Source organism: Triticum aestivum, chromosome 3D, assembly GCF_018294505.1.
Source record: "Triticum aestivum cultivar Chinese Spring chromosome 3D, IWGSC CS RefSeq v2.1, whole genome shotgun sequence".
NCBI lineage: Eukaryota > Viridiplantae > Streptophyta > Magnoliopsida > Poales > Poaceae > Triticum > Triticum aestivum.
Genome location: NC_057802.1, coordinates 86,364,855 through 86,389,498, shown reverse-complemented (window position 1 = coordinate 86,389,498; position 24,644 = coordinate 86,364,855). Strand labels below are relative to the sequence as shown.

General features: G+C 44.4%; 3 protein-coding genes across 6 annotated transcripts; 1 reads left to right on the top strand and 2 right to left on the bottom strand.

Moving 5' to 3' along the window:
* Window positions 1-77: 77 nt before the first annotated feature.
* On the bottom strand, window positions 78-8,759 carry LOC123077599 (zinc finger CCCH domain-containing protein 13). 3 transcript variants are annotated; one of them, XM_044499891.1, is made up of 13 exons: window positions 8,460-8,758; window positions 8,356-8,384; window positions 3,373-4,773; window positions 3,138-3,145; window positions 2,520-2,695; window positions 2,090-2,150; window positions 1,916-2,014; window positions 1,725-1,819; window positions 1,483-1,596; window positions 1,275-1,342; window positions 971-1,081; window positions 613-856; window positions 78-508 (listed from the first exon to the last, which is right to left on the bottom strand). In XM_044499891.1, exons 3-13 carry the CDS (start codon window positions 4,686-4,688, stop codon window positions 398-400), a joined length of 2,403 nt encoding a protein of 800 aa, XP_044355826.1. In that variant the 5' UTR covers window positions 4,689-4,773; window positions 8,356-8,384; window positions 8,460-8,758; the 3' UTR covers window positions 78-397. The 3 variants fall into 3 exon arrangements, with proteins under 3 accessions (XP_044355826.1, XP_044355828.1, XP_044355827.1); XM_044499893.1 differs by having other exon boundaries at window positions 613-847; XM_044499892.1 differs by lacking the exon at window positions 8,356-8,384 and having other exon boundaries at window positions 8,618-8,759.
* A 5,547-nt stretch (window positions 8,760-14,306) lies between these two features.
* Window positions 14,307-15,939, top strand: LOC123074214 (uncharacterized acetyltransferase At3g50280). Its single transcript, XM_044497108.1, has one exon. It carries the CDS (start codon window positions 14,402-14,404, stop codon window positions 15,809-15,811), a length of 1,410 nt encoding a protein of 469 aa, XP_044353043.1. The 5' UTR covers window positions 14,307-14,401; the 3' UTR covers window positions 15,812-15,939.
* Window positions 15,940-17,365: 1,426 nt separating this feature from the next.
* Window positions 17,366-24,016, bottom strand: LOC123077598 (O-fucosyltransferase 1). Of its 2 annotated transcripts, none has more exons than XM_044499888.1 (9): window positions 23,854-24,016; window positions 23,586-23,724; window positions 22,447-22,528; window positions 22,262-22,338; window positions 22,057-22,145; window positions 20,984-21,107; window positions 20,577-20,860; window positions 20,009-20,138; window positions 17,366-18,451 (listed from the first exon to the last, which is right to left on the bottom strand). In XM_044499888.1, the coding sequence occupies exons 1-9, from the start codon at window positions 23,859-23,861 to the stop codon at window positions 17,831-17,833; spliced, it is 1,554 nt and encodes a 517-aa protein (XP_044355823.1). In that variant the 5' UTR covers window positions 23,862-24,016; the 3' UTR covers window positions 17,366-17,830. The 2 variants fall into 2 exon arrangements, with proteins under 2 accessions (XP_044355823.1, XP_044355824.1); XM_044499889.1 differs by having other exon boundaries at window positions 23,586-23,712; window positions 23,854-24,012.
* Between the last annotated feature and the right edge of the window lie 628 nt (window positions 24,017-24,644).

Here is a 24,644-nt window from a genome sequence, read left to right as displayed (position 1 = left end):
TCTGTAAATAACCAAACATTCAAGTTAAGTCCACATGTCATCATCATTATGAACAAAGGGAGGCACCACCCATGGGCTACAACAAAGAAACATTCGATGATAAATAGTTCCAACTGACATCCAGCATTCAATAATTAGCGAATAATAATCCGGTTTTGCCTAACTCAAGAACCAAGAATTACATCTCTCAGACAGACATATAACGGTTATTGGTGTGTAACAAAGATTACAGGCACAACACGGCCTACAACAGCTGAGCTTCTCTTCTCTTTTCCCTCTTTTATACACAAACAACATGGCATGGCACGGTGGCAAAGCAGCAGCATTCAAGAAAGAAGAAAATGGTTTCTTCATAGGCTGGCCTGGCCTGGCCTGCTGCTACCGGAGTGCGCCATCGCTAGTTCGCCGAGAGGAAATGCACGCGGGCGAGCGGATACTCCTTCCCAGAAACCCAGACGCCGGTCTGCGACCACTGCACGTCCTCCCACTCCAGATTGTCCTGCAGCACCTGCGTTGCCACGGGTAACACACAACAAAGTTGAATGATGCCGCCTACGCCCAATGGAGGAAAAAAGAGAGAATGATGTGGGCTTTGCTGTAGAGGGAAATTACCTCAACTTGTTCAGCTGGCAGTGGGATACCAATAGATCTCATGGCAACCTCAGGCATGGCCTTCTTACACCGTGACCATCGGAACACGTCCCGGAGTTCATGTTCCATGGCGCCCCTGTCCCCGTTTTGCAAATGGTGGTGGCTATTGTTCTGGTGTTTTTCCGGTTCCAAATCAGATGCACTGGAATTTGATCCAATGGAGCGAGGCTTTTCCCCACTAAAGCACAGCTCATACCTGCGAGAACTTAAGGCCAACAAGACAAGATTTGAAAGACAGTGAATAACATGCAAGTGAAAGTCAACAAGAATGCCAACAAACATAAAACAGTGTTAGGACAATAAGCCAGTCATTTTGTACCTATTGAAATGTGTTTCCAAGTATATGACTTCGCCTTTTTTCAGCCTCGCAGAAGTATAAAGAGACTTCTTCAATCCCTTGTCCGCCACAATGCTTATACTGTACTTTAACCTGAAGGGATAAAAAAGAATGGATTACTAGGAGCAACCTTAGCTCAAAACAGAACAAGGCAGCAGCTTCTACAAGCAGAGCTGCAGAAGACATGAGCGCTCAAAAACACGAGAACTGCTATGACACAGAAATGGCGATATAGGTACTTTGATGAACAGAAAATGAAGGGTCAGGAGGTAAGTCAGGAAAGTACCATGGCTCGTTGCAGAGATTGTACTGGATTGTAACTTCCCGAACAAATCTTTGTTGACGTAATGCATTCTGCATGAAACATATTGATAAAACCTTAGTAGCGAATACAAACGAACGTCTGGTTGCAAGAAGAAAAATTAAAATACTGAAAATAGAACAAAAAAATTGTTAAGAGAGAGAGAGAGGAACAAAGAGTGTCAGAAAATTACAGAAGCTGCTGCTCTTGTTGTCATTGTACGCTCCACTGCAACTGGAGCCAGTGTAGGCTCCACGGCTGACGTATGGCTAAGGCGAGGCTCAAGATCAATGGCACCACCACCTTTCTGCAAAGCGTAAACCATGCTAAGCAACCAATCTTCAAACAGTGATCAATAAAAGGATTTCACGAGTTTGTAGCATCAACAGAAAGGCAAATATTATAATATTCTGTACAGTTTTACAGTCTTAATACCTTAACAATGCAGCAGCGTTCTATGCGGAAGCTACAACCAATACCAGCGCCCCAAGCACGCGAACGGACATTGTTCCTTAGTGTTGAAGTATAGCCTGGGAGATATACCATGTTTTATAAGAGTACTGATTCAACAATCTGACATTTTAAGCATGTCCAACTGAATTGACACAAAATTAGTTAAGGCTTACTGTCTTGTGGTGGTAGCACACGAACAGTTGCACGCAGTTCTTGGATGGCAGATGGTGGAGGTGATGATGTAGGGGAGCAGTAACCAGTATGCATTAACACTAAAAGAAACGGTCATTAGAACACCAGCTTTCTGAGCTACTTTAGAATATTGAAAAAAACAATGAAGCACCTACCAGCCACAAGGTCTGAATCATTTGTATAAACATCTGTTCCCCAAAGCTGAGCGCCTTTTACCTACAAAACAGAGGTTTTTAGTATTTAACAAGTGGATAAAGTAGCTAATGGAAGAAGTTCGCTACAAGTGTTAAACAACACTAAAAAAGGAGCGATGCAATCTTCAGCCTACGTGATGTCAAAAAGTGTAAGATAAACAGTTTGTTCGTCCATGCCTCAGAAAAACATAGTGAAATTAAAAATGAAGAAACTCCTATAGCATTTCAAATGGAAGGCGAGACAGTAATGCACTTTCAAATGTTCATCATTTATTGTTTCCCTTATGCTACTTAAGGAAAAAGAAAAATAATCCAGCAACACAGGCATGGCAATTGATTACGTGACTAAAAAGTCTAATACAGAAATCACCTAAGGAATCAGTACACTTACTTGCCGATTCGTGGAAGTAACAAACTCCGCAGGTATCCGAATTTCAAGAGTAGGACCATTTTGTTGATTCTCAGCATTTCTAGCATCTGGGGTAGCTTCAAACTCTTTCCATGATTTCAGAAGCTCTTGCATGCATTCACCAGCTTTATATACAATTGCAGATACCTCAGATTTACCTGCACCGATGAGGATATTAAGATAACAAATACAAAGCTGGTGATAATGGACCATGGCAAAAAAATCATTTTATGCGGCTTGAAACTGAATCTCGTCAATAATTTCTATGTAAAAAGGATTTCAAATAAAAGGATCATCATAAGTAATCCTTTTTTGCTCCAGCTGGATTTGGCCAAATGATAGAAAAAACAAAAACATGCATGTGCACATATAAAATGGATCACCCCAAATGTGAAGGGATTTTGAACATTCAAGTGGATGTCAGAGCACTAAATCCCACAGTATGAAATGTGCAGTAAAATCTCAATGTGAACTAAAACCTTATGAGAAGGAAATGTAAAATTATCTAGATCCTAAGCTGTTGATGACTCCAGTTCCGAAAAAAGCACCACTATCCATTATTCCATTTTATTCAGCTAGGAATAAAGATAATTAACTGACCTTGAGACCTGCAAGAAGAAATAAAAGAACGTGAGATCTTTCAATGGGCTTATCACTTACAAAAAAAATTATTGCCTAGTAAACAGACGTCAGAAGGCAAACGTCTTCCATTCTCAGTGAGAGAAGTGCAAATTTCCAGAAATGGAATGTGATTAATGATAGCTATGCTCATACACACTATTATGCTATTCGAATCAAGTACAAGAAACATGGTAAGATGCAGTGTTAAGCTTACCCTTCACCATCACGCATTTTGGACCGGAATCGAGGTTCCCGTTGAGATGCTTGACTACCTCCCTTTGGACGTGCCATCCTCCTGCGCTGTATACTTCCAAAAGTATCCTTATCTTTCTCTGTATCTCCTTCAGGACCAGTATCATCAGATTCTTTGTCATTGTATTTACTCCTTTGGTCATGCCTGTCTCCTGTATCCACATCCTTCTCTCTTTTCTTGTCCTTAAGATCCCTATCATGAGATTTCCATGTGTCATCTTTAAGTGTCTTCATTTCAGCAGCTGTACTCTCATGTTCAGCAGGTTTAACAGCTCCATCAGAAGCAGTTTTTTCCAGTATTGTGTTCTCCTTGTCAACTGCTACAAATGAATCCTTCTTGGCAGAATCCTTCTCGCGGTCATTGTTTTCCTTGTCCTTCTGGGAATCTTTTCTTTCCCTGTCCCATTTTTCAGCATCCCGATCATCCCTTTGAATTTCTCTTCGTTCAACACTACCACCTGCAAGCTGAATACCAATTCTGCGATCATTTCTATCAGCGTCTCTTGCACCAAAATCTCTATATTTTTCATCTTTCTTTCTCCTGTCCTTGTCTCTAAACTTATCTTCACTTTTAGGTTCTATTTTATTCTCACCAGTAGATTCATGTGCATCCTTGGAGCTGCGCTCTTCCACAATAGTTTGAACCTTGAGAGTTTCATCAGTGCCTTGCATACCAGGACGAAGAAAACGCCATCCTGCAGTATCATCTGGCTGATCAACACATCTTTTACCTCTATGGTCTTTATTATCTTTCCAGGCTATGCATGAAGTTCCAGTAGGATGGCTATCCTTATCCGATTTGACAACATCACCTGTGAAATCACCATGCGCCCTCCGGTCAACTCTTATTTCAGTGTCATCTGCTCTGTTGTTTGTCTTCACATCAGTCTCAGCTTTATTGCCTTGAAATTCAATCCTGCTATCACTATGGACATCCCGAGCATCAGCTTTTGCCTCCCGGTCGTCAACCTTGGTGTCCCGTGCATCTTTGTTTTGTTTTGATTCTAATCTGCTGTCAGATGAGGTTGGGTGGTCAACAAAGTTGGAAGAGCCAACAGGCATCCGATGTGTCAGAGGTGGCCTCTTATCATCACGTGACTCAACACGTGGTACTTTGGCAAATCTTCCATCATGTTCAAAAGGACCATGGAAATCACTGCCGCCTGGTTGAATGAGTTTCCCAGAAGGGCTCGAGTACAAGCTGCTATCGTCCAAAGGCCGTTTCGCGGGTGTAGAGTGGCTACCCTCCTCATGCGATCTTTTTGGAGCACCACTCATTTTACCTCAAAATGTGAATCCTTCAATGTGAGCCAAGAATAACGGAAATACAAAAGAACGATCTTGAAGTCTTCGACGCAAGGCACTGCAAAAAATATTAGATTGATCAGAACATGTTAGTTAATTCTTTGTTTTAAAAGCTAGGCAGTACAATAAAAAATTCTGATGCTTCGGGTTGCATGGTTTACAATAAGCTTGTGGTACAGCAAGTATTTAATGTAATGAAGATGTCCTTCCATGATGGTCTTCACCAAAATGTTCATGTCCAAAAAGATCAGATCATTTCTAGAGACCAAAAAAGGGAACTCTTCCAGATATGTAAACAGTTAATGAATATACAGCAATCTACGTGTACCAATAACAATCCAGAGAATCAATAAATGAATTACAGAATATGCAGTATGTTATAGAAAGCAAGTGATCAAAATTTCAAGGAACAGTGTCAATCTAGGGCACGTGTTGGAAGCATGGGATTGAATAAGCGGGAAGATATTTGTAACAAACTTGTGAACTAAATTCTGGCGATCATGCAGTTTAGTCATTGTAAAACTGCGACCCAGTATTTGTTTATTCGGGAGTACTCGTATGTTGGTTGTAATAACATCTTATATTATGGGACGGATGAAGTACTTAAATACAGTAAATATATATTTACATATAACACTGTCTGTTCTGTTACGGAAAAGGTTCCAGTATGGTGTATAAGATCTTTTACAGACAGCATTGGCTGTTTAAGCCATCAGACCATTCAAGGCTCAAAACATGAGTTCTACATTCCTACTTCCCCAAGCTCCCAGCGCTAGTTGCCATAGGACACCTCGACAGGCCAGAAGATAGTAGATATCACGCTTACGTAACCAAGATAACCATGATATACCAACTGACCTGCTCTATTGCATAAGAAAAAAGGAAGAAGCTTGTAATATTTAATTCAAGTACATTATTCTTATGATGCTAGGTAAGTAGAGTGCGCCTTCAACCAGATATTGTGCGATTTTATTTTCTAATTTCGTCTCAGCTTGTGACCTCCAACGAACTTTACTTGATTGCATCGCCAGCACCTAAATACTAGGGCAAATTTCAGCTAGAATGAGTAGGAACAGGGCGGATCAAGAGCCAGAAACAGATGCAGGAATCCCTCAAATTGACTCTATCAACCTAGAGCAAGGGCGAATTCACCAAAACTCATTTCATTTGGGGTTCACACAACCCGCCAAGATCAAATCCATCAACCTAGCGCGCGCTCACAAACCAAGCATAACTGTAAGCACGACGGACCTAATTAAACCCGCAATTATCAGCTTTAGATAAAATGACAAGGACACAGCATCTTCTTTCCATTTTTCTAATGGAACAGGACAGCGGCCAGAACGGAATGGAGTTCATATGCGATATCAGAAGTAGCTGGAAAAAAAAACTAATCCAGATTGCTCCCAGTAAATAAGGGGCAGTTTGGTTGGTGTCCTCGACACCGTGCCTGAGAAAAAAGTGTGCCTGGAATGAGCCTGAAATTTTGTTGTTTACTGCCTGGCCAGGCAAGCCACACAGACCGGTTGCTTGGTTCGTGACCAGGCCTGGTGGGTATTAAAGTATGTCACATCAGCCCCCTGCATTCTCTGCCACTCCTGTTTTTTATTTGAAACATGGGATTAGCTCACCAGGCAGCTGCCCAGGCGTCCCGTTTCGGATGCCTGGACCAGGCTAATTCGATTTCCACGCTTTGAGCCAGGCTAATGATACCGTGAGATCCCCCAGGCCAGGCTAGATGTGGAATAGATGAGGACACGAACCAAACATACTGCAGGCAAGTGCCAGGCCAGGCAAGTTTGATCCAGGGCAGCAACCAAACTGCCCCTAAAGGGCACAAAAAAATTGGCCAGATTGCTCAAGCCAGCTAGGTTTCCTCAGCAACAAACTAGCAGGGGCGGATCTGGATGGTGCACACCCACAATTTGCGAAGGTAAGTTTGTGATTAAATCATCACTGGATGAGATGACTAAAATGATCAACATCCAAAGCCAGGAATAAGATTGCGGGCTCACACAGCATTTGGGCCATGCAGGGTTTGGGCAGGTGGGGAGTGAGGTGTCGGCAGTGAGCAGAGTGCATTATTTAATTCGAAGTACATTTTTTTATGATGCTAGGTAAGTAGAGTGCCCCTTCAACAAGATATTGTGCGATTTTGTCTAATTTCGTCTCAACTTCTGACCTCCAGCGACTTTTACTTGATTGCTTTACCAGCACCTAAATGCTAGGGCAAATTTCAGCTCGAATGACCAGGAACATGGCGGAACCAGATTCATAAGGGAAGACATTGAATCCCTCGAAAATTGACTCTATCACCCTAGGGCAGGGGCTTCCCACACAAAAAAAACTAGGGCAGGGGCTTCCCACAAAAAAAGCCTAGAGCAGGGGCTTCCCACAAAAAACTAAGGCGAATGGACCAAAAGTCCTTTAATTTGGGGTAGAAACAACCCACCGAGATCAAATCCATCAACCTAGCGTGCGCTCACAAAACCAAGAAACAATTAAGCCGGGGGGGCCTAACTGAACCCACAATTATTAGCTTCGGACAAAATGACCAGGAACAGGGCGGAATTAGCGGCGGGGCAGACACTGCATCCTCTTTCCGTTTTTCCTACGGAACAGGACAGCGACAAGAAGGGAATGGAATTCATCTGCTATATTAGGAGTTGCTGGGAAAAAACTAATCCGGATTGCTCGCAGTAAATGAAGGGCAAAAAAAAATTGGCCAGATTGCTCAAGCCAGCTAAGGTTCCCTAAGCAACAAACTAGCAGGGGCGGATCTGGATGGTGCACACCCACAATTTGCGGAGGTTAGTTTGCGACTAAATCATCACTGAATGAGATGACTAAAATGATCAACATCCAAAGCCGGGATTAAGATTGCGGGGGCGCACAGGGTTTGGGCGGGTGGGGTGTGAGGCATCGGCAGTGATCAGAGTGCATTATTTAATTCAACGTACATAATTTTTATGATGCTAGGTATGTAGAGTGCACCGTCAACAACATATTGTGCGATTTTATGTCTAATTTCGTCTCAACTTGTGGCCTCCAGCGACTTTTACTTGATTGCTTTACCGGCACCTAAATATTGGGCAAATATCAGCTCGAAAGAGCAGGAACATGGCGGAACCAGATTCATACGGGAAGACATTGAATCCCTCGAAAATTGACTCTATCACCCTAGGGCAAGGACTTCCCACACGAAAAAAACCTAGGGCAGGGGCTTCCCACAAACAAAAACCTAGGGCAGGGGCTTCCCACAAAAAAACTAGGGCATCTGGGCATGGGCGAATGCACCAAAAGTCCTTTCATTGGGGTAGAAACAACCCACCGAGATCAAATCCATCAACCTAGCGTGCGCTCACAAAACCAAGAACTGTAAGCAGGGCGGACCTAATTGAACCCACAATTACCAGCTTCGGACAAAATGACCAGGAACAGGGCGGAATTAGCGGCGGGGCGGACAAAGCATCATCTTTCCATTTTTCCCACGGAACAGGACAGCGACAAGAACGGAATGGAATTCATCTGCGAGATTAGAAGTTGCTGGGAAATAAAAAAAACCTAATCCGGATTGCTCGCGGTAAATAACAGGGCAAAAGGGACGGCAAGATTGCTCGAGCAAGCTAGGGTTCCTCACCAGGATACTAGCCGGGGCGGATCTGGACGCTGCACACACAGAATTTGCGAAGGTTAGTTTGCGATTAAAATCATCACTGGACAAGATGACTGAAATGTTCGTACCTTCGAAACCGATGTCTAAGATTGCGGAACGGGGTGGAGACGGCGGGGAGGAAATGGGGTGGAAAGGGTTTGGCCGGGCGATTAGCGAGGCGTCGGCGGTGGCGCCAAGGTCAACTTGCGGGGATGGGAAGGTGGAGACGGAGGAGGGGGCGCCGCACCTGCAGATCCGCCGGTGCAGGGGCCGCCTTCGACCGGCCGCCGCCGAATTGCCTGCGGCCGCCGCAGGAGAGAGGGAGGGGTGAGACGAGCGAGCAGCTGTGCGCGATAGTGTTTGGGCCTTTTTGAAGGGATGAGCGAGCGAGCGAGCGAGCGATGAGGAAAAACGCTTCGGGAGGGTGAGGTCAGGGTCAGCCGCCCACACCGAGCGGCCGCTTTGCCCTAGTCCGGTCGATTTGCTCAGGTGCATTTTCATTTTTATTTATTGAATTAAAAAAATACTATAAGAACTTACTACCATATGAATGAGAGAAAAGATTGGTTTTTGCAAATTACAAGCTGGTGAAAACTTTACCAAGGAGTTTAACTCAAAAGCCACTCGGGTTTGTCAGAACATCTCTACCAATCCATTCAAAGGTGTTGATGAAGATGTCATCGAGGTTAACCCTACCCCTACTACAAATTAGAAATGGGGTGTGTGAGAAGAAATGAGTGTGTGGTGCTCTATGTTTGAGCCCTATGGTTTATGTTTGAATTTTGGGTTTTATTTTCTAATTTGAATTTGGACATTATAGATTCAAAACGATGTTGAACCGTTTAGAGTAGAAACATAATGTTTTTGAATAATGGTGCTTGTACAAATTCACAGTGTGTTTATATGTACAAGTATGCGAAAAACACACTATGGGCCGTGGTGTCTGGTGGGGCCAATATCTGCACCACACAATCCGCTGAGATCCATCCAATAACCACACTACTATTCACGTTTAAGTCTAATCGTAGATAGAAATGAATAAGCGGTTGCCCCGTATAACACAGTGCAGTAAATGATCTGGATCAACCATATCGACTAATCAGAGATATGCTTTCATTTATGCTTACCAGCTGTCCAACGACAACGTGCGCCTAAGGATTCATTTCCTCCGCATCATTTCTCCACCTCACAACTCCCCGGCTCTCATAGGTCATGTCTCATCTCTAGTCGCTCCTCCTCCCCTTCTTATTCATGTGTTCCTCCATGTCGCGCAGTAGTTCATGAGCCCCTCCACCACATGCATAAACCGACGAGGCGGCTCCACTCCCACGAATATGTTGTCTGGAATGTAACGTTGAGTCATGTTGTCTTGTTTGTTTTAGGCACGGTTTCTCAATTCAAGGCGTTGGTCCACCTAAATTGAATAATGTGACGTTGCCCAAGATCCATGGGTGCTAATGTTGATGAAGCAAAACAACTTAATTAGCTTATCGCTGAGCCCAAATATCAATGAATAAACGATGCATTGCGCCCTATATAACAAAATACATTAAACGGTTTGGTCACACCCTATTGATTAGTTAGAGATACACTTTCATTTATGCTTATCAGTTGTCCTACCATACTCTATGCCTACGGATTTGGTTTTTCTCTACATCCTCTCTCCACCTCGCAAATCCCCGACTCTCATCGATCATGGAAATTCCTTCTAGCTACCGTACCAGACTTACTATCACCGGTTCTTCACTGCAGCCTTTCACTCTCCCATGTCCATTGCCTCTCTTGTACCGGTCTTCAATACCTCGGGTACTGGTAAATACTGCGATCGAGGTAGAGACAAGAGACAAATAGTTGTGTAAATATATATGAAAAGAATGCATACCGTCAATCCGTGTACAAGGGGTTGCGTGGCTACGCCTCGGCCCTTGGCCCAAGGGGATTACTCGCACATCATGGTAGAGTCACAAGCAGAAGACATTTTATAAATGGTTACTTGAAGATGACAACGTGATAGCCTTACAATGTAGCTAGTCGCTGTGGATTCTCGATTACAAGTATATCAATCCAATGGAGATAGTGGCTATGGCGATGGGGATGACTATGACGTCTATGGTGGCAGAGATGTGAAACGAGGCCGACGACGGTCGCGTGATGGTTGGGCGAGAGAGATATTTCTAGAAGTACCCCTCCTTTATATAGTGCAAACAGGTGGAATAGGGTCTTAGGGTCCATCTGATGCGGATTGGACTCGGCCCCCTTCATGAGAGTTGCTTGTGTTGATGTCACAGAGGCGACAAGGTGTGGAACAATCTCATGCATGGACAATGACGCTCATGTGGCACCCCATTTTATGTGAAAATGATCCTCTCTTCGATTACATCGCATATATGCTTTGGTTTCCACCTAAAGACGTCCATATTTGTAAGGAGTAGATTAAAAAGGAGGTTTGTACACACCTATGCAATTATTAGTGACTAATGAGGAAGTTGAAGAGTAAACATATAAAATACATGAGAATATCTAGTTTAAACGAGGCTACAAAAATATTGATCAGTTGCCTGGAATGCAACACAAGTCACATTCCCTGGTTTGTTTCACGCAAGGTTCTCGATCCAGGGTCTTGGTCCACCTAAAATGAAGAATGTGACACTAGCCATGATCCATGGATGCTAATGTTGATGAAGTAACACCACTTAATTGTCTTATAGTTGTGCCCAAATGGAAAGTGAGTAAACGTTGTAGCACCCCCATATAACACGATACAACAAATGGCATGGTCCCACCCTATTGACTAACCAGATATACACCTCCCTCCATTTATGCTTACCAACTGTCTCGTGACAAATTGCGCATATGGATACATTTTCGCCACACCCTCTCTTAACCGCGGCTCTTCGACTCTCATTAATCATGTCTCCTCTCACATTGGTCCTTCACCTCTTGTTCCTTCTCCTCATCCTTTTGTTCATGTGTTGCTCCATGTCACATAGTAATTCAACAACTCCTCCGCCACATGCATAAGCCGACAAGGTGGAACCACTTCCGTTGGTACGTTGTTCGAAATGCAACGCGGATCACATTCTCTGGTTCGTTTCAGGCACGATTCATGATCCATTTGTGCTAATCGACCTGAACCAAAGAATGTGACATTGCCCAAATCCATTGATGTTAGTGTGTTGATGACGTAACTCCACTTAATTAGCTTATTCTAGTCTGCTCTTGTTTTTGTGTTTAGTACCAGTGCGCTATGCAACCTGCCTGGGCCGATGGATGCTATGTTGATGAAGCAACGACACTCAATTAAGTTATCTTATTGTGTTGTCATTTTATATTTGCTGGTAATGCGCTCTGCAACACACTTTGCCTTAAATGTAAGTGTTGACATGTATTGGTCCAACCTATTACGAATGGCAAATGAGCATGGAAATGTTAAAGTGTTGATAAAATATTTGCTCATGTGTAATCTCGTACGCCCCACTATTAATGCTACATTCGAGGAGGGGCATAATTTAGATGTGGTAAGTAAAACATTGCCTAGACACACAATGACGAGCATTTGGCATAGAGGCACGGGGATCCACAAACATTAAGTAAACCCGTTTTAAAGCGTGTCTCCCAACTCCACCTTCTTATTTAATGAACATCCGCCTATCCACCTGCAACGCGAGCAAAGCGAACAATCAACATGGTGCAACAACGTCTAGGATTCTCCCAAACCACTTAGAGGGAGCAACGTGAATGAAGTGTTCTCCTCCCCATCAAGAGTTGAATTGGCAAGAGATTTATTTAAACTTACATGTCTCTGTCACGGTTGTTCTACCAAAACATACAAGCAAGTACATTTGGAACATTTTATTTTGACTCTAAAGTTTGGACTCTTGCTCTTTTTCGGTAGCAAAAGAAGGAGGAAAAGCATATGATAAGGGGGTAGGATTTACGTGATAGGTAGGTCAACTATGCCACGCTCCAATGATATTTTTGAGTGTAGAATATATATGGGTAGACATTGGCTGCGGGAGATGTAACCTCATTGATTTTTACATTTGATGTCTATGTTGGGAATGTCAGGAATATATGTTCAATTGTAAGTTATCTCAGAATGTTTGTAAATAGGTTTTCTTGTAAGAGTAATTTGGATCGGAGGGAGTAGTTTAAATTTCTGGTCCTTTGAGCAAGGTCAAGTTATATTTTTTGATGTAAATGTTGCACATGGGTGACTATTAATGACCACTAAAGGTCGGGCCATGGTGAAAGTTCAGTTTGAAAAAAAATGACACATGATTAGGTTTTTGAAATAAAATTGTTTGGTTCTTCAAGAAAGAATTACTTTACATATGTTTTGATAAAGAACTTGATAAATGCAAGTGTAACGTGAAGCATTATAGTGTTGCTTAAGAAATAATCAAGGATAACTAAATTGTTTTGGTTTGTCAATTAAAGAAATTATTAAGATATCATGGACAGCCTATGGCAAGCCCATCACACACCGTTTTAATAACTGCTTAGTATGAGTGGTTCACTATCTCAAAATGCAATAAAAATAATCAAGCACGCCATTTTAATATCCAAATAATTTTTGGTAGAACAACCGCGACAAAATGAATTTTTTGGCTGCTTGTGAACTAACAATTGCGATAAAGTATTCACGAGTGTGTAATCACATATCCATTGTTGTTAATGCAACATTCAGATGGACATAAATCAGATGTGCTAAGTAAAGCATTGCATGTACACACAATAACAAGCAACAAATGTAAACACACCACACACATCAAGTACAAACATTTAAAGCTCATCTCCGTAGCCCCAACTGCTTATATAAACAAACAATCATCTATGGGTCAGATCCAGTAGGGGTGCTATGGGTGTCATGGCACCCCCTCTAAAAGAGCAGAATAAGTTATACGTGATACTCATTGCCAAACAACTTAGTGCTATGTTAGGATTGTCTATCAGATTTCTAATGATGATTAGACTAAATTATACTATTTATAGTGTATTTTTACACTATTTGAATCATTTTATTGATCTTTTATTGTATAGATCTGCCACTAATCATCTATCCACCTGCAAACATCTAGTAAGATATTTCACCTACCTCTCGGGGGGAGGTTGGTTGTATCTAGCGCCATTTAAGAACCCGGCTCAGTGTACTGCATATCGCAATGTGCTATTGGATGATTTACCAAATTGTCTCCCCCCACATTTTCTTAATGTGGATCTAACATTATGCATAGCCAGACTAGATTTCTAGTTTATCGCCCGATCCCAAAAATTTGCCTCTCAAGTATAGAGGGAAACATAGGAGAATCAGTCATTGCAGATGAGTTATCAGGGGCTGCAAAAATATCTCCACAACAACCAGAAAATGATACCGGGGCAGTTCTAATACCGCCATTGGAATGGGATATTGGCCCTAGATGCTCTAAAGGAAACTCTAACTGATCCCCTGTAATTTAGAGGAGGATACGACCGAGTGTCCTTTAGATAGAGGAGTAAATTTGCTCCTATAAAAGTGTCATTTCTAACTGATACCCTAAATTTAATGGGGTAATTTCGTCGGGCAGTGGGGGGGGGGGGGGGGGGCGGGGACGCCCCGGACGCTGAGCCTCCACCGCCCCGGCGCCCCCCAGCGCGTCGGGTTCGGCCTGGGTCCACCGACGCCAATTCGGGCCTAACCGGCAAAAAATCGGTTCCTGAAAGCGCGACTGGGCCGGTTTTTGGGCGCCGGCGAAAAAAAAAGCCCTGGGCGGTGCGGCCGGAGATGCTCTTTTAGTTGAGTAATCAAAAGCAGCAGCAGATTTGTTAACTCTCACGTCCTGACGTAAGCTATGACGCCATTCGTGAGTGAGACTAGTTCTGAGCAATTTCCTGCAGTATTCAGACAGAGCCATAGGCAGCGCACGCACGGCACATTCACTTTTTACCCTATAAATCCAGTGCAACCACTCCTGGATTGATCACGTCGGAGAACGAGCTCGGCCATCTCAGTCCAGCCCTATACCCAGCCAGTCGGCAAGCAGAGAGCGCAATGCCGCCGCCGTCGCCCGTGCGCGTGGTGTCGTCGCGCACGGTGAAGCCGCCGGCTCGGCCGCGCGAGCGCATCCCGCTCGCCTCATGGGACGTCTCCATGATAAACGCCAACTACATCCAGAAGGGCCTCCTGTTCCCCGCTCCCCCGCCGCCCTTCTCCACCGGCGCCGCCGTCACCAGCCACCTCGCCGACGCCCTCGCCGAAGCGCTCGGGGGCGACTACTACCCCGTCGCCGGCCGCTTCGTCACCGACCGCCACCGCGATGACAGCGGGGCCGTTGTTGGGTGCTCGGTCTCTATTGACTGTGACGGCCAGGGCGTCGAGGTCATACACGCCGTCGCCGACGGCGTCGTGGCGGCCGACGTTGTCCCTCCGGACGCCGACGTTCCGAGTATCGTCGAGGACCTTTTCCTGCTCAACGACGCAATCAACTACGACGGCCACGAGCTCCCCCTCTTCGCCGCCCAGGTCACCGAGCTCGCGGACGGCAGCGTCTTCGTCGGCTTCGTCTGCAACCACGCGCTGGCCGACGGCACGGCCTTCTGGAACTTCCTCAAAACGCTGGCCGAGATATCGCGCGCTAGGCTCGCGCCTCCGGGGGCGCCGCAGTTGCCGACGTCGTCGCCCCGGCCCATGTTCGAGCGCTGGTCGCCCGACGGCGGCACGGCGGCACCGGTCGTGCTGCCGTGCAAGGATCTGTCGGAGCTCATCGAGAGACCGGCACGGGTGCCGCTCCGCGGGCGCGTGCTGCACTTCTCGGCGGAGTCGATGGCGGCGCTCAAGGAACAGGCCCGCGAAGAGCTCCTAGCGGCCGGGGACGCGGCGGGCGCGGCCGCCCTGACGCGGTACCAGGCTCTGACCTCGCTGATTTGGCGGTGCATCACCCGCGCCCGGCGGCTGGCCCCGGACAGCGAGACGGCGTTCCGCGGGGCGGCCAACAACCGCGGGCGGCTCCGGCCGGCGCTCCCGGCGGAGTACTTCGGCAACAGCCTCTACGCCGTCAGCACGGAGCCCGTGCGCGTGTCGGAGCTGCTGGCGCGCGGCGGGCACGGGCGGGCGGCGGCGGCCGTGGGCTGCGCTGTGGCGGCGAACACGAACGCGTCCATCCGGGCGCGCGTGGCCGCGTGGACGGCGGACCCCGTGGTGACGGTGCGGCTGACGATGATGGGGGGCTCGCCGTGGTTCGACGCGTACGGGTGCGACTTCGGGTGGGGGAAGCCGACGGCGGTGAGGAGCGGGAGGGCGAACAAGAACGACGGGAGGACGGTGCTGTACCCCGGGCGGGAGGGCGGAGGCAGCGTGGACGCCGAGGTGTCGCTGTCCCCCGAGCACATGGCGGCGCTCGAGCTGGACGACGAGCTCCGGGCCGCCGTGTCATCCTCACGTGCCAATTTTGTTTCGTTGTAAACATGAGTGGTATTGTTTGGTGAGATGAATAAACTGTCAAGATTAAAATATTCACAAAAGTTAAGCTAAATTTCGGGTATGAGGAGAGCATGGTCGTATACGAAATTTACCCTGAATTACGTGCTGAATTTTTTTTTATCAAAGAAGGGCTTGCCCCTTCCGATTTTCATTACTGAAAACCAAACTAGAGTAACAGAGTAGCCAGCATTACAGACCTAAAGAACTACCCACCAAAATTTCACCAGAACACAGCAAAAGGCCAACACAGGCCAATAGACTCCGTGGTGAAGCCACGTTTTAGCTGGGTAGTCAGTTGACTATCCAACTTTTCTTTAAAATCAACGTGCACATGTATGGATCCTGCAAAAAATACTACAAACTCACATATTTAACTACATAATTTTAAATTGACCACACAAGCTTAAAATTCTGGCACCGCCACTGAATAGACTCCATACCCCAACAGACTGGGGGCACAACATAGCAAGGTTTTTAACATAACATAACACGAGACAGGAGCTGATAGAAGCAAAAGGACTAAAAAACAGCAGCAGCAGCGCAGAGAGGTCACAACAGCCGGACGTCATCATAGAAGCCTCGCCACGTTAACCCTATTACGTGCTGAATTGAGAGAGAGAGAGAGAGAGATACTAAGGTATGTCGTCCATGACAGAGGCATTAGCCATGATCTGTTTGCCATGACCGAATAGTACCCGTCACTCTCACTTTGGTTGGTCATTAGCGACGGTTACATAGTTACATTGTTCACTCGCCATCGATTAATTATCATTAGTGATAGGTTACAAGTTACATTCTTCACATGTCACCAATAACTATCATGTTTAAGGTAGTGGAATCAAAGTTTTCTCACAATAGTTATATGTAAATCGCCCTGAGTTCAGAATTTGCCGGAGGGAAGGAAGGGGATCACCGGAGAAGCCCTCTGGGTTTAATTTTTTTTGAAGGTTTTTTTCTATAGTCCCTCTGGGTCTATCTTAAGATAGCAGACGACCCCATTATCTATCTTAGTGTGTGTGGGGATGAGGGAAGATGCATGTTCGCCCGATAAGAACCGGTCATCACCGGGGTTAGAGGGATGGTCGAGGGCGGTGGCAACACAACGGTTGAGAGGAGGACGAGGTGGTCACAGGAGCGCCACCAGCCGCGGGCGGCGTAGGCAGGTGGTTCAACCGACGGTTGTGAGCGGTTCAGATCGAGGTCAGGAGAAGGAAGACAATGAACAATCCGCGGGCGGCATAGGCAGGTGGTTCAGCCGGCGGTTGTGAGCGGTTCAGATCGAGGCCGGGAGAAGGAAGACGATGAACAATGTTCCATGAAGATCTGTCGGTTGCTTTTCCATTCAACGGCTGGGAACAAATCGATTGACCCAGATACTAAATTCAGTCAATTGTCCCCAGCCATCCCCATGTTTTTTTTGCACAACGGTCAATTGCAAAACCAAAACCGAGGAAGCTCCTGTACCAGGAACACATGAATCCAACCGGGTGTGTGCAATGAGGACCAGCAAATAAAGCCAATAGAACCGGAGAGGCGGAGACACAACACTAGGCTATAACATATACTACTCCCTTTGTTCATAAATACATATAAGATGTTTTGGATATTTCAATATAGACTACATACAGAGTGAAATGAGCGAACAAACAAACTAAAACGTGTCTACATACATTCAATTTAGAAAAAAGAGTTACTCATAGAACTATTTGTGAACGGAGGGAGTACCTCTGTAAACAAATATAAGATCTTTTAGTAGTGATCTAAAATCTGATTCTGACCCTCCCAGCAAATTCATAACGTTCATATGTTTTTTCTTCCCCAGAACTCTACATGACCAAACCTATCCAAAATCTGGTTCTGACCCTCCCAGGCTAACAATCTCAACAACTAAATCTTGAGTTGAACATGATCGCTTACATGGATATAGAGCCATCAATCCTTCCTCCAAAAATGCCATACCCAGGTCTGAGAAACAATCTGTCCCCAATCAATAAACCTTGGCTAAACTCCAGTTTCCATTGAGCTGTTGGAGTCAGTTTGATTAGTAGCTTCCGCTTCTACATCCTCTTTATTCTGGAACTGACTTTCAAGGACATCATTTACATTGTCGGGTGGGCACCGGTCAGCTTGATTCCCAGCTTTCATCTGGCAGAAGCACTCTGGCCATGAGTTTGTGTAGAAAGACTCTGGATGGATGCGCTTGTGGGGGGCGCCAAAATGGGTGTTGAACATGACCTGCCTGATCCTCTCCTCATATCCAGATGCACGCCCTTCCTCCATGTCCATGAATATCGGAGCAAGGGCCTTCCTGTTTGGCGTGATTGTGGTTCGGAAACCATAGTATAGGCGATGACCCATGAGGTTGTTTGCGAAGTTGCTCGGGCCATCATACGTGGGCATAAAAATGTCCGACAGGAGACAGACCATGTAGTCAACTGCTGACCTTGCTAGCCCTCGGTTATCCTCTTCCAGCTTTCCACTTCCAATCATACTATTGTTTTCTAGACGTGGAAACATAGCCTTGAATGGCTTCATGAAGCGTTCCCCACCAAAGAGCTTGCCAGAAGCAAGGTAAATCCGTGTTGTGTTATCAAATCCCATAGCACGAATGATAAGACCTACCTGCAAAACAATATAAATAGACCATTTTCCCCGTTATTTATGGAAAGAATTATTCAACAGAATAGTAGGTTATGATGACTATGATATTTATTTTTCATATACTGTTGTCCCACATTTTTGTGCTTTAAATATACTACCTCCGTCCGGAATTATTTGACGCCCAAACGGATGTATCTAGCACTTAGATAAATCCATAGTGTCAAGTAATTGCGGACGGAGGGAGTATAATATTTGAAGGAACAAGGTCTATTGTGGACCTCAAATTAACCACTGCCATGTGTGGGCCAAAAATGTACGGCTTATTCTGAGGGCCAAGTTCTCTGGTGCTCTAGTTTTGTGGTTCAAGAGGACCAAAAAGGTAGGCATGCATAGACTCCCATATTTAATATTTTATATAAGTTTCATAGTTGCTCCTAATAATCATTTTTCTTACCAATCAAAATGATTCATTTAATGGGTGCATCTAGGGTCAAAACACCCTAAAAGTGAAGTTTGGAAGCTCCATTAGAAAAGCATATTTAGCAGCTTACAAAATTTGAACTTTGGCATATCCATACTTAGATTGATATATATTCATGTCAAGTTCAAACGCAATCTGGATTTATATACAAAAATGAAAAATCCAGATTGAGTTTGAACTTGACACTTGGCATACATATATGTCATAACATGAAGCACGGTTGTACTAATTTTTTTTTTAAAATATTCCAACCATACCACCACGTCGGGTGCACTTCTCATTTATACCATCAACATACATCAATGACATACAGGACCAGACCCCAGACCCCACATGTCATTGACTAGCTTGATGGTATAAATGAGAAGTGCATCTAGTTTCGTGGTATGGATGTAAATCACCCCTTTTTTAAGCTTCTACTAGGTATGCTTTAATGGAATTTGCAAATTTCCAAGTTTTAGCGTGTGTTCACCCAAGATGCACCCTCATTTAATTCCAAGAACATGGGATGCTATATTGTGTTCAAGCAATCATGGAAACTAGAACAACATACATACAAATCATGAGCAGCAAAAACAATATGATATAGATCATGGCATTGTTTATAAGGTGTTAATGTGACCTAAGGCGAGCACCAACCGCCCTGATGCCTAAGGCAGACGCTTAAGCGCCTAAAGTGGGGGCATGATTGTAAGGGGCTGCCAGGGTGCCTAGCCGCCTAAGCGTCCAAGACGGGGACGCCTTATAAACAAGGGATCACGGATTGTATGGGTCTTACTTTTGGTGGAAGGATAAATTGTCCACCATACGTAAAGAGAAGGTACAAACAATAGCAAGTAAGCAGCAAGAAATCCATTCTACCTATATCTAGTAGCCCATTGTTGGTCACTTAAGATGAATGTGTAATATATATACAAAAACGTGCCCATAGAGCTACGCCGCAAAAAGAAGCCACTAGCATGTGCTTAGCTGACCAGGTACAGAGCCTAAATTTGTACCCCATCCAGAGTAATTCACTTTTAGTGTCGGCGCACAATTAGATTATATATTAGCACACAACAAACATCAGGAAAAATGTCTATAAGAAGAATCGGTACCTCTTCTGGAGTTAAAGGGCACTTTCCAATGAGCCTTCTTTTCTTGTAGACAAGGGTCTTATTTGCAAAATTTTCTTCCCGATACTTCAACAGGATTTCCTGTTCTTTAGGTGTGAATATGTCAATGCATCTGCAGTTTTCATTTTGGAAGTAAGGAATGTTCATATGTCAACACAAAAACGAAATTACATGGCAAGACATGCAAGTAATAACCACTGCATATACCAGATTTTCATGTATAGGTTATCAACAATAGTCAAAATTAATGAATTAAATAAGAGAATACTTCTCTAAAATTTTAGTATCAAGGACTGAAAATGGCCATTGTTACTTTATCTTAATATAATTTTATATCTATGAATGAATGAATGTTATGAGTTCCATCATCCATGTAAGGGCCATGCTTAGCCCTCGTCAAGACTTTCCTTAGCCTACAATAACGACATGCCTTTTAGTCCCAAAAGAGGTGGGGTAGGCACTTTCCTAAGCCTACCACAGAAAAAAAAACTCCATCAATGGATACACTTCAGAATAAAGCAATAACACGCTGGTTTGATCAAAGTCCTACCCGGCATATGCAAGCATATCCAGCTCAAACCGAAGATGAATCGACATGAAATGGCCTTCTGAACGGAGCTTATTCACTATATCACTGCTTGTTTTCATGATATTTGGCTTAAACTGTAGTGCGTGATAATTCACCCTGCATCTCAATCTCTGGAGCTCTGGATCATCAATTTCTTCTGCCAAACGGTGTGAAAATGGAGTTAAATATATCGCACCATACTTCCTCAACTTCTCCAGAGCAGTTGTCCTGTACCAAGTAACTGGTGCATCTCTAGGTGGTTCAATCTGTAAGGACAAAAAGTGTTCCATAAGTACAGAATATCTAGAAAATTTTGACTTTGGAAAGATAGAAAAGGTGACTTTAGTATAGCTAAATTTGGAGTGCTACTGTGCTCTAAATATATTCACCTTATAAGCTCTGAGCTTCTTGGACTTTCCATGTGCAGTGATTTTTGGAACACTCATAACAATTCGAACATCATATTTCAATGTCTTGATGAAGTGGGGAACATCATACATATCTACAAAACCACTGGTCCATACATGAATACAACAACAACGGATCATTCAACGCAAACCAGTTGAACAAGAAGGTAACTACAAAGCCAGAGAAGAACTGAACTCAATGTAGACGTCATTCTAATTACCAAGTGCAACATGCAGTGGCCACCTTATTATTTGAAAATCATATTAACACTTAGTTTTGGGTTTGTCCAACTAATTTTTCACCATAACTTCTGACATCTTCATGATGGCATTACACAAAAATGCAAATAAGGATTTCAATGTGAGTCAATAATATCCGCATTGTTACAATCTTTAACAGAAAAGTTTTGGTTTTACAACTTAGCTCGCAAATCTTTATCTAGTATACTATGAACAAACTTTCAGGCAGGATGCTGAAAAGGTTACGAACTGTAATGTACTACATAAGGGTTTGTAGACTAACTGTAAAAGTTCCTCCTGGAGTCCTATTAGAATGAACTCATCTTAAGATTCTTAACTGGAAAAGTTCCTCCTAGAGTCCTTCTGCAAGAAACTAATCTTTGCATGCAAATCCTAACACTGTAAATTTTTAATAAATTAATTTATAAAGACACCTATTCAGCATTCTAGAAGTATGATATTTTCCAATAACCTGATTAGCAGTTACGAAGTGCTAAATATCTACTATCACCAGGACTCAAATACGCCTACGAAGTTAATCAACATGACTACATAAAACACTTGGATTATGCCAATATCTTATGGTAATACCATGTACATTAGGCATAAAAAGCACTACAAAACTATATAAATCAATTAATGCAAACTGCAGAATATTTGATACGAAAAGTTCTGCAGTGAACTTTGGGGTGGGCACTGCTTTTGCTTTGTAGGAAGAAAAAATAATGCTCAAACAGAAGGAATCATAAGGAACACAGGGTTTGTGGTAACTGCATGCAATGATCTTCCTGCATGATAAGAATTTACTTACGTACCTCTCATCATGCCAGAATGAATTTGCATCTAACTCTGGCAGCACTAGTGTAGCATTCATGATTCGTGCTGCAACAACAGCATTACATATCTGCAAAAGCAAAGCAGCAGTAACCTTAAATCTCTCAGCTATGTTGCCATGAACACATAAAACATGCATGATGAGCTATGCTACTTTAGAGACAAAGTTTCATATGTTAATCATACTGCACTTCGTTGTTGGGACAAGCCGCCATTGCACCGGACACGCAAGTACCCATTGCTCTCGGATTCAGTTGGTGGGGCTGCAAGTAGAGAAATTGCATTTCAGAATTTCATTTTGCCATCACACAGAATGGCATAAGACTGGACCAGTAACTTCTGGTTCTGGGAGGATACGGAGGGAAACTCACGAGGCCAATAGGTGCGTGGTGCAGAAGACGCTCTCCAACCATTTGAATCTGCAGTTTTCCACAACTCATCTACAACAAAATCCTTGAGTAGTAGCACTGATGTCAGTACAAGATATAATTTGGTAAAAAATTAAATGACCATTGTATATTCAATTCAATTCCATACATTTAGCATAACCCAATCTATAGGTCAAATGAATTGAAACTGAAAATATAAGTGATGCACCAAAAATTTATCTAAGAAAATTGGTGCATTTCTTTTTCGGAGTAACATCATTCCTTATCCATTAAATATTATGTGCCAGAACATGATGGATAGGACCATAATTTGTGCTGACTTGATTTTAATAGTTATTTATCAATTTTCTTACTCTAGCCTTTTCATCAGGATTAATAAGCAGTGGTGATGCATCACTTCCCTAACAGCCCACAGCTGGCAAAACTGAGGTTATGAAACATCATATGTCAGCTGTCAATTTTATAAATGTCCTTATATTTATGCCATAATCTGCCGGCCAGCATGATTTCCATGTTTACAGGCCTACTCCCTCCGTCCCACAATATAAGATGTTTTTGCAAGCTGTTTTTGCTTGCAAAAACGTCATACATTGTGAGACGGAGTGAGTACTATAATGCAGTAAACTGATTCTTTACATTTCTCAATTTTCCATAGGAACATTAAGCTACATCCTTGGGTGCTGATTAAGCAAACTAATAGTTATGGAGAAGTTGGATCTTACACAATTTTGGAAAGAACTATCGCAACTTGCCACAGTCAGCAGGTAATAAGCCTATCAGTAGTAATACTCTGTACCCATATTAGGTGCTTCTGCAATGGATACAGTTTGCCATCTTGCTTAGGATCTCTTTAACAAGGAGTAAGTGTTTGTTAAATATTATAGCATTTTTTCCCCATCCGTTTCAAACATCAACATGATTATGCTCAGGCCGGCATATACGCTAGAATTAATTTGTTTTAAATGTTCCCTTAGAGATTTGCTCTGCAAAGTGCCTTGGTTATGTAGCACCGGCACCTGCATAGCCATAGCCTCCCAGCTTTCACTTTAACTCTCATGGCATTGCTATCGGCCTTCCCTACAACGCCAAGCAGAACAAATAGCACACAACTAAATAATCACCTGGACCCTGTGGGTGCCGAAGAGGACAACGGAGGAGGAGGACCAGAGCCAGATGGTGCCGGTAACCAGCGCCGCAACGGCGACCCACAGCCGCGCCCGTGCGCGGTGCCGGCGCAGCGACGCCTCGCTGCTGAGGCCCCTGCGAGCCAATCAAATCAGCAGCACAAAGTAGAGCGCAATGGGGGGGGGGGGGGGGGGGGGGGGGGGGGGGGGGGGAAACACGGGAAAGGAATTGGGGGCGGATCGCCGCTGGAAGCAGGAGGCTCACCTGCGCATTGGGATCAGGCGGTTAGGGTTTGGCTGTGCCGCGTGCGAGGTGGTCGGATCTTTGGCAGAGCTCCACCCTCAACCCTAGCTGCCACTCCGGCTGCAGGCTGCAGCGTGCTCCGTGGCGTGAGGCGACGCAGGAGGCGAATCGATTGAAATCAGACTGCGAGTCTGCGACACAAAAGGCATGATTTAGGGAAATGTTTGTGGCCGGGCGACCGGCCACGCGTCGCGCGTCGGTCCCCTGCGCGACGTTCGATTCGCCCCCATCAACGTCTCCTATCGCGCCACGTCGCACATGCTGGTGGGCCCACGGCCCGCCCGCCCCATTTTATCTCCGTCCTAGCATGGCAGCATCATCCAATCGTTTTCCTTTCATTTCTCCCATCCTCTCCGCGCGACTGCGCTCGTCCAAGCTCACGCCCCTCCCCTCTCTTTCCAGATTTCTCCTGTTCGTCGTCGGCTGCTGCCTTACTGCCTAGTCTGTACACCCACCACACACCGCTAACAACGCCATCGTCGTGGCCTATAACCTAGATGCGGGAGTCAAAGGACTTCATCGACAATGTCAACATATCCATTGCACCGACGTGTTCATCAAGGGGTACAATATCGATGCCTGCACCTTGGTAGTGATTTTTATTGGATTGTGCGTAGTAAAGAATTTGTTTTGTGGCGTTTCTCTACATTTCAAGGGGTCGCTACTGCAAGTTTTCAAGAGGATTCACAACTTGCATATTTTTCAAGGGGGCACTACTACAAGTTTCCACCAGGATTGCAACTGCAAGTTTT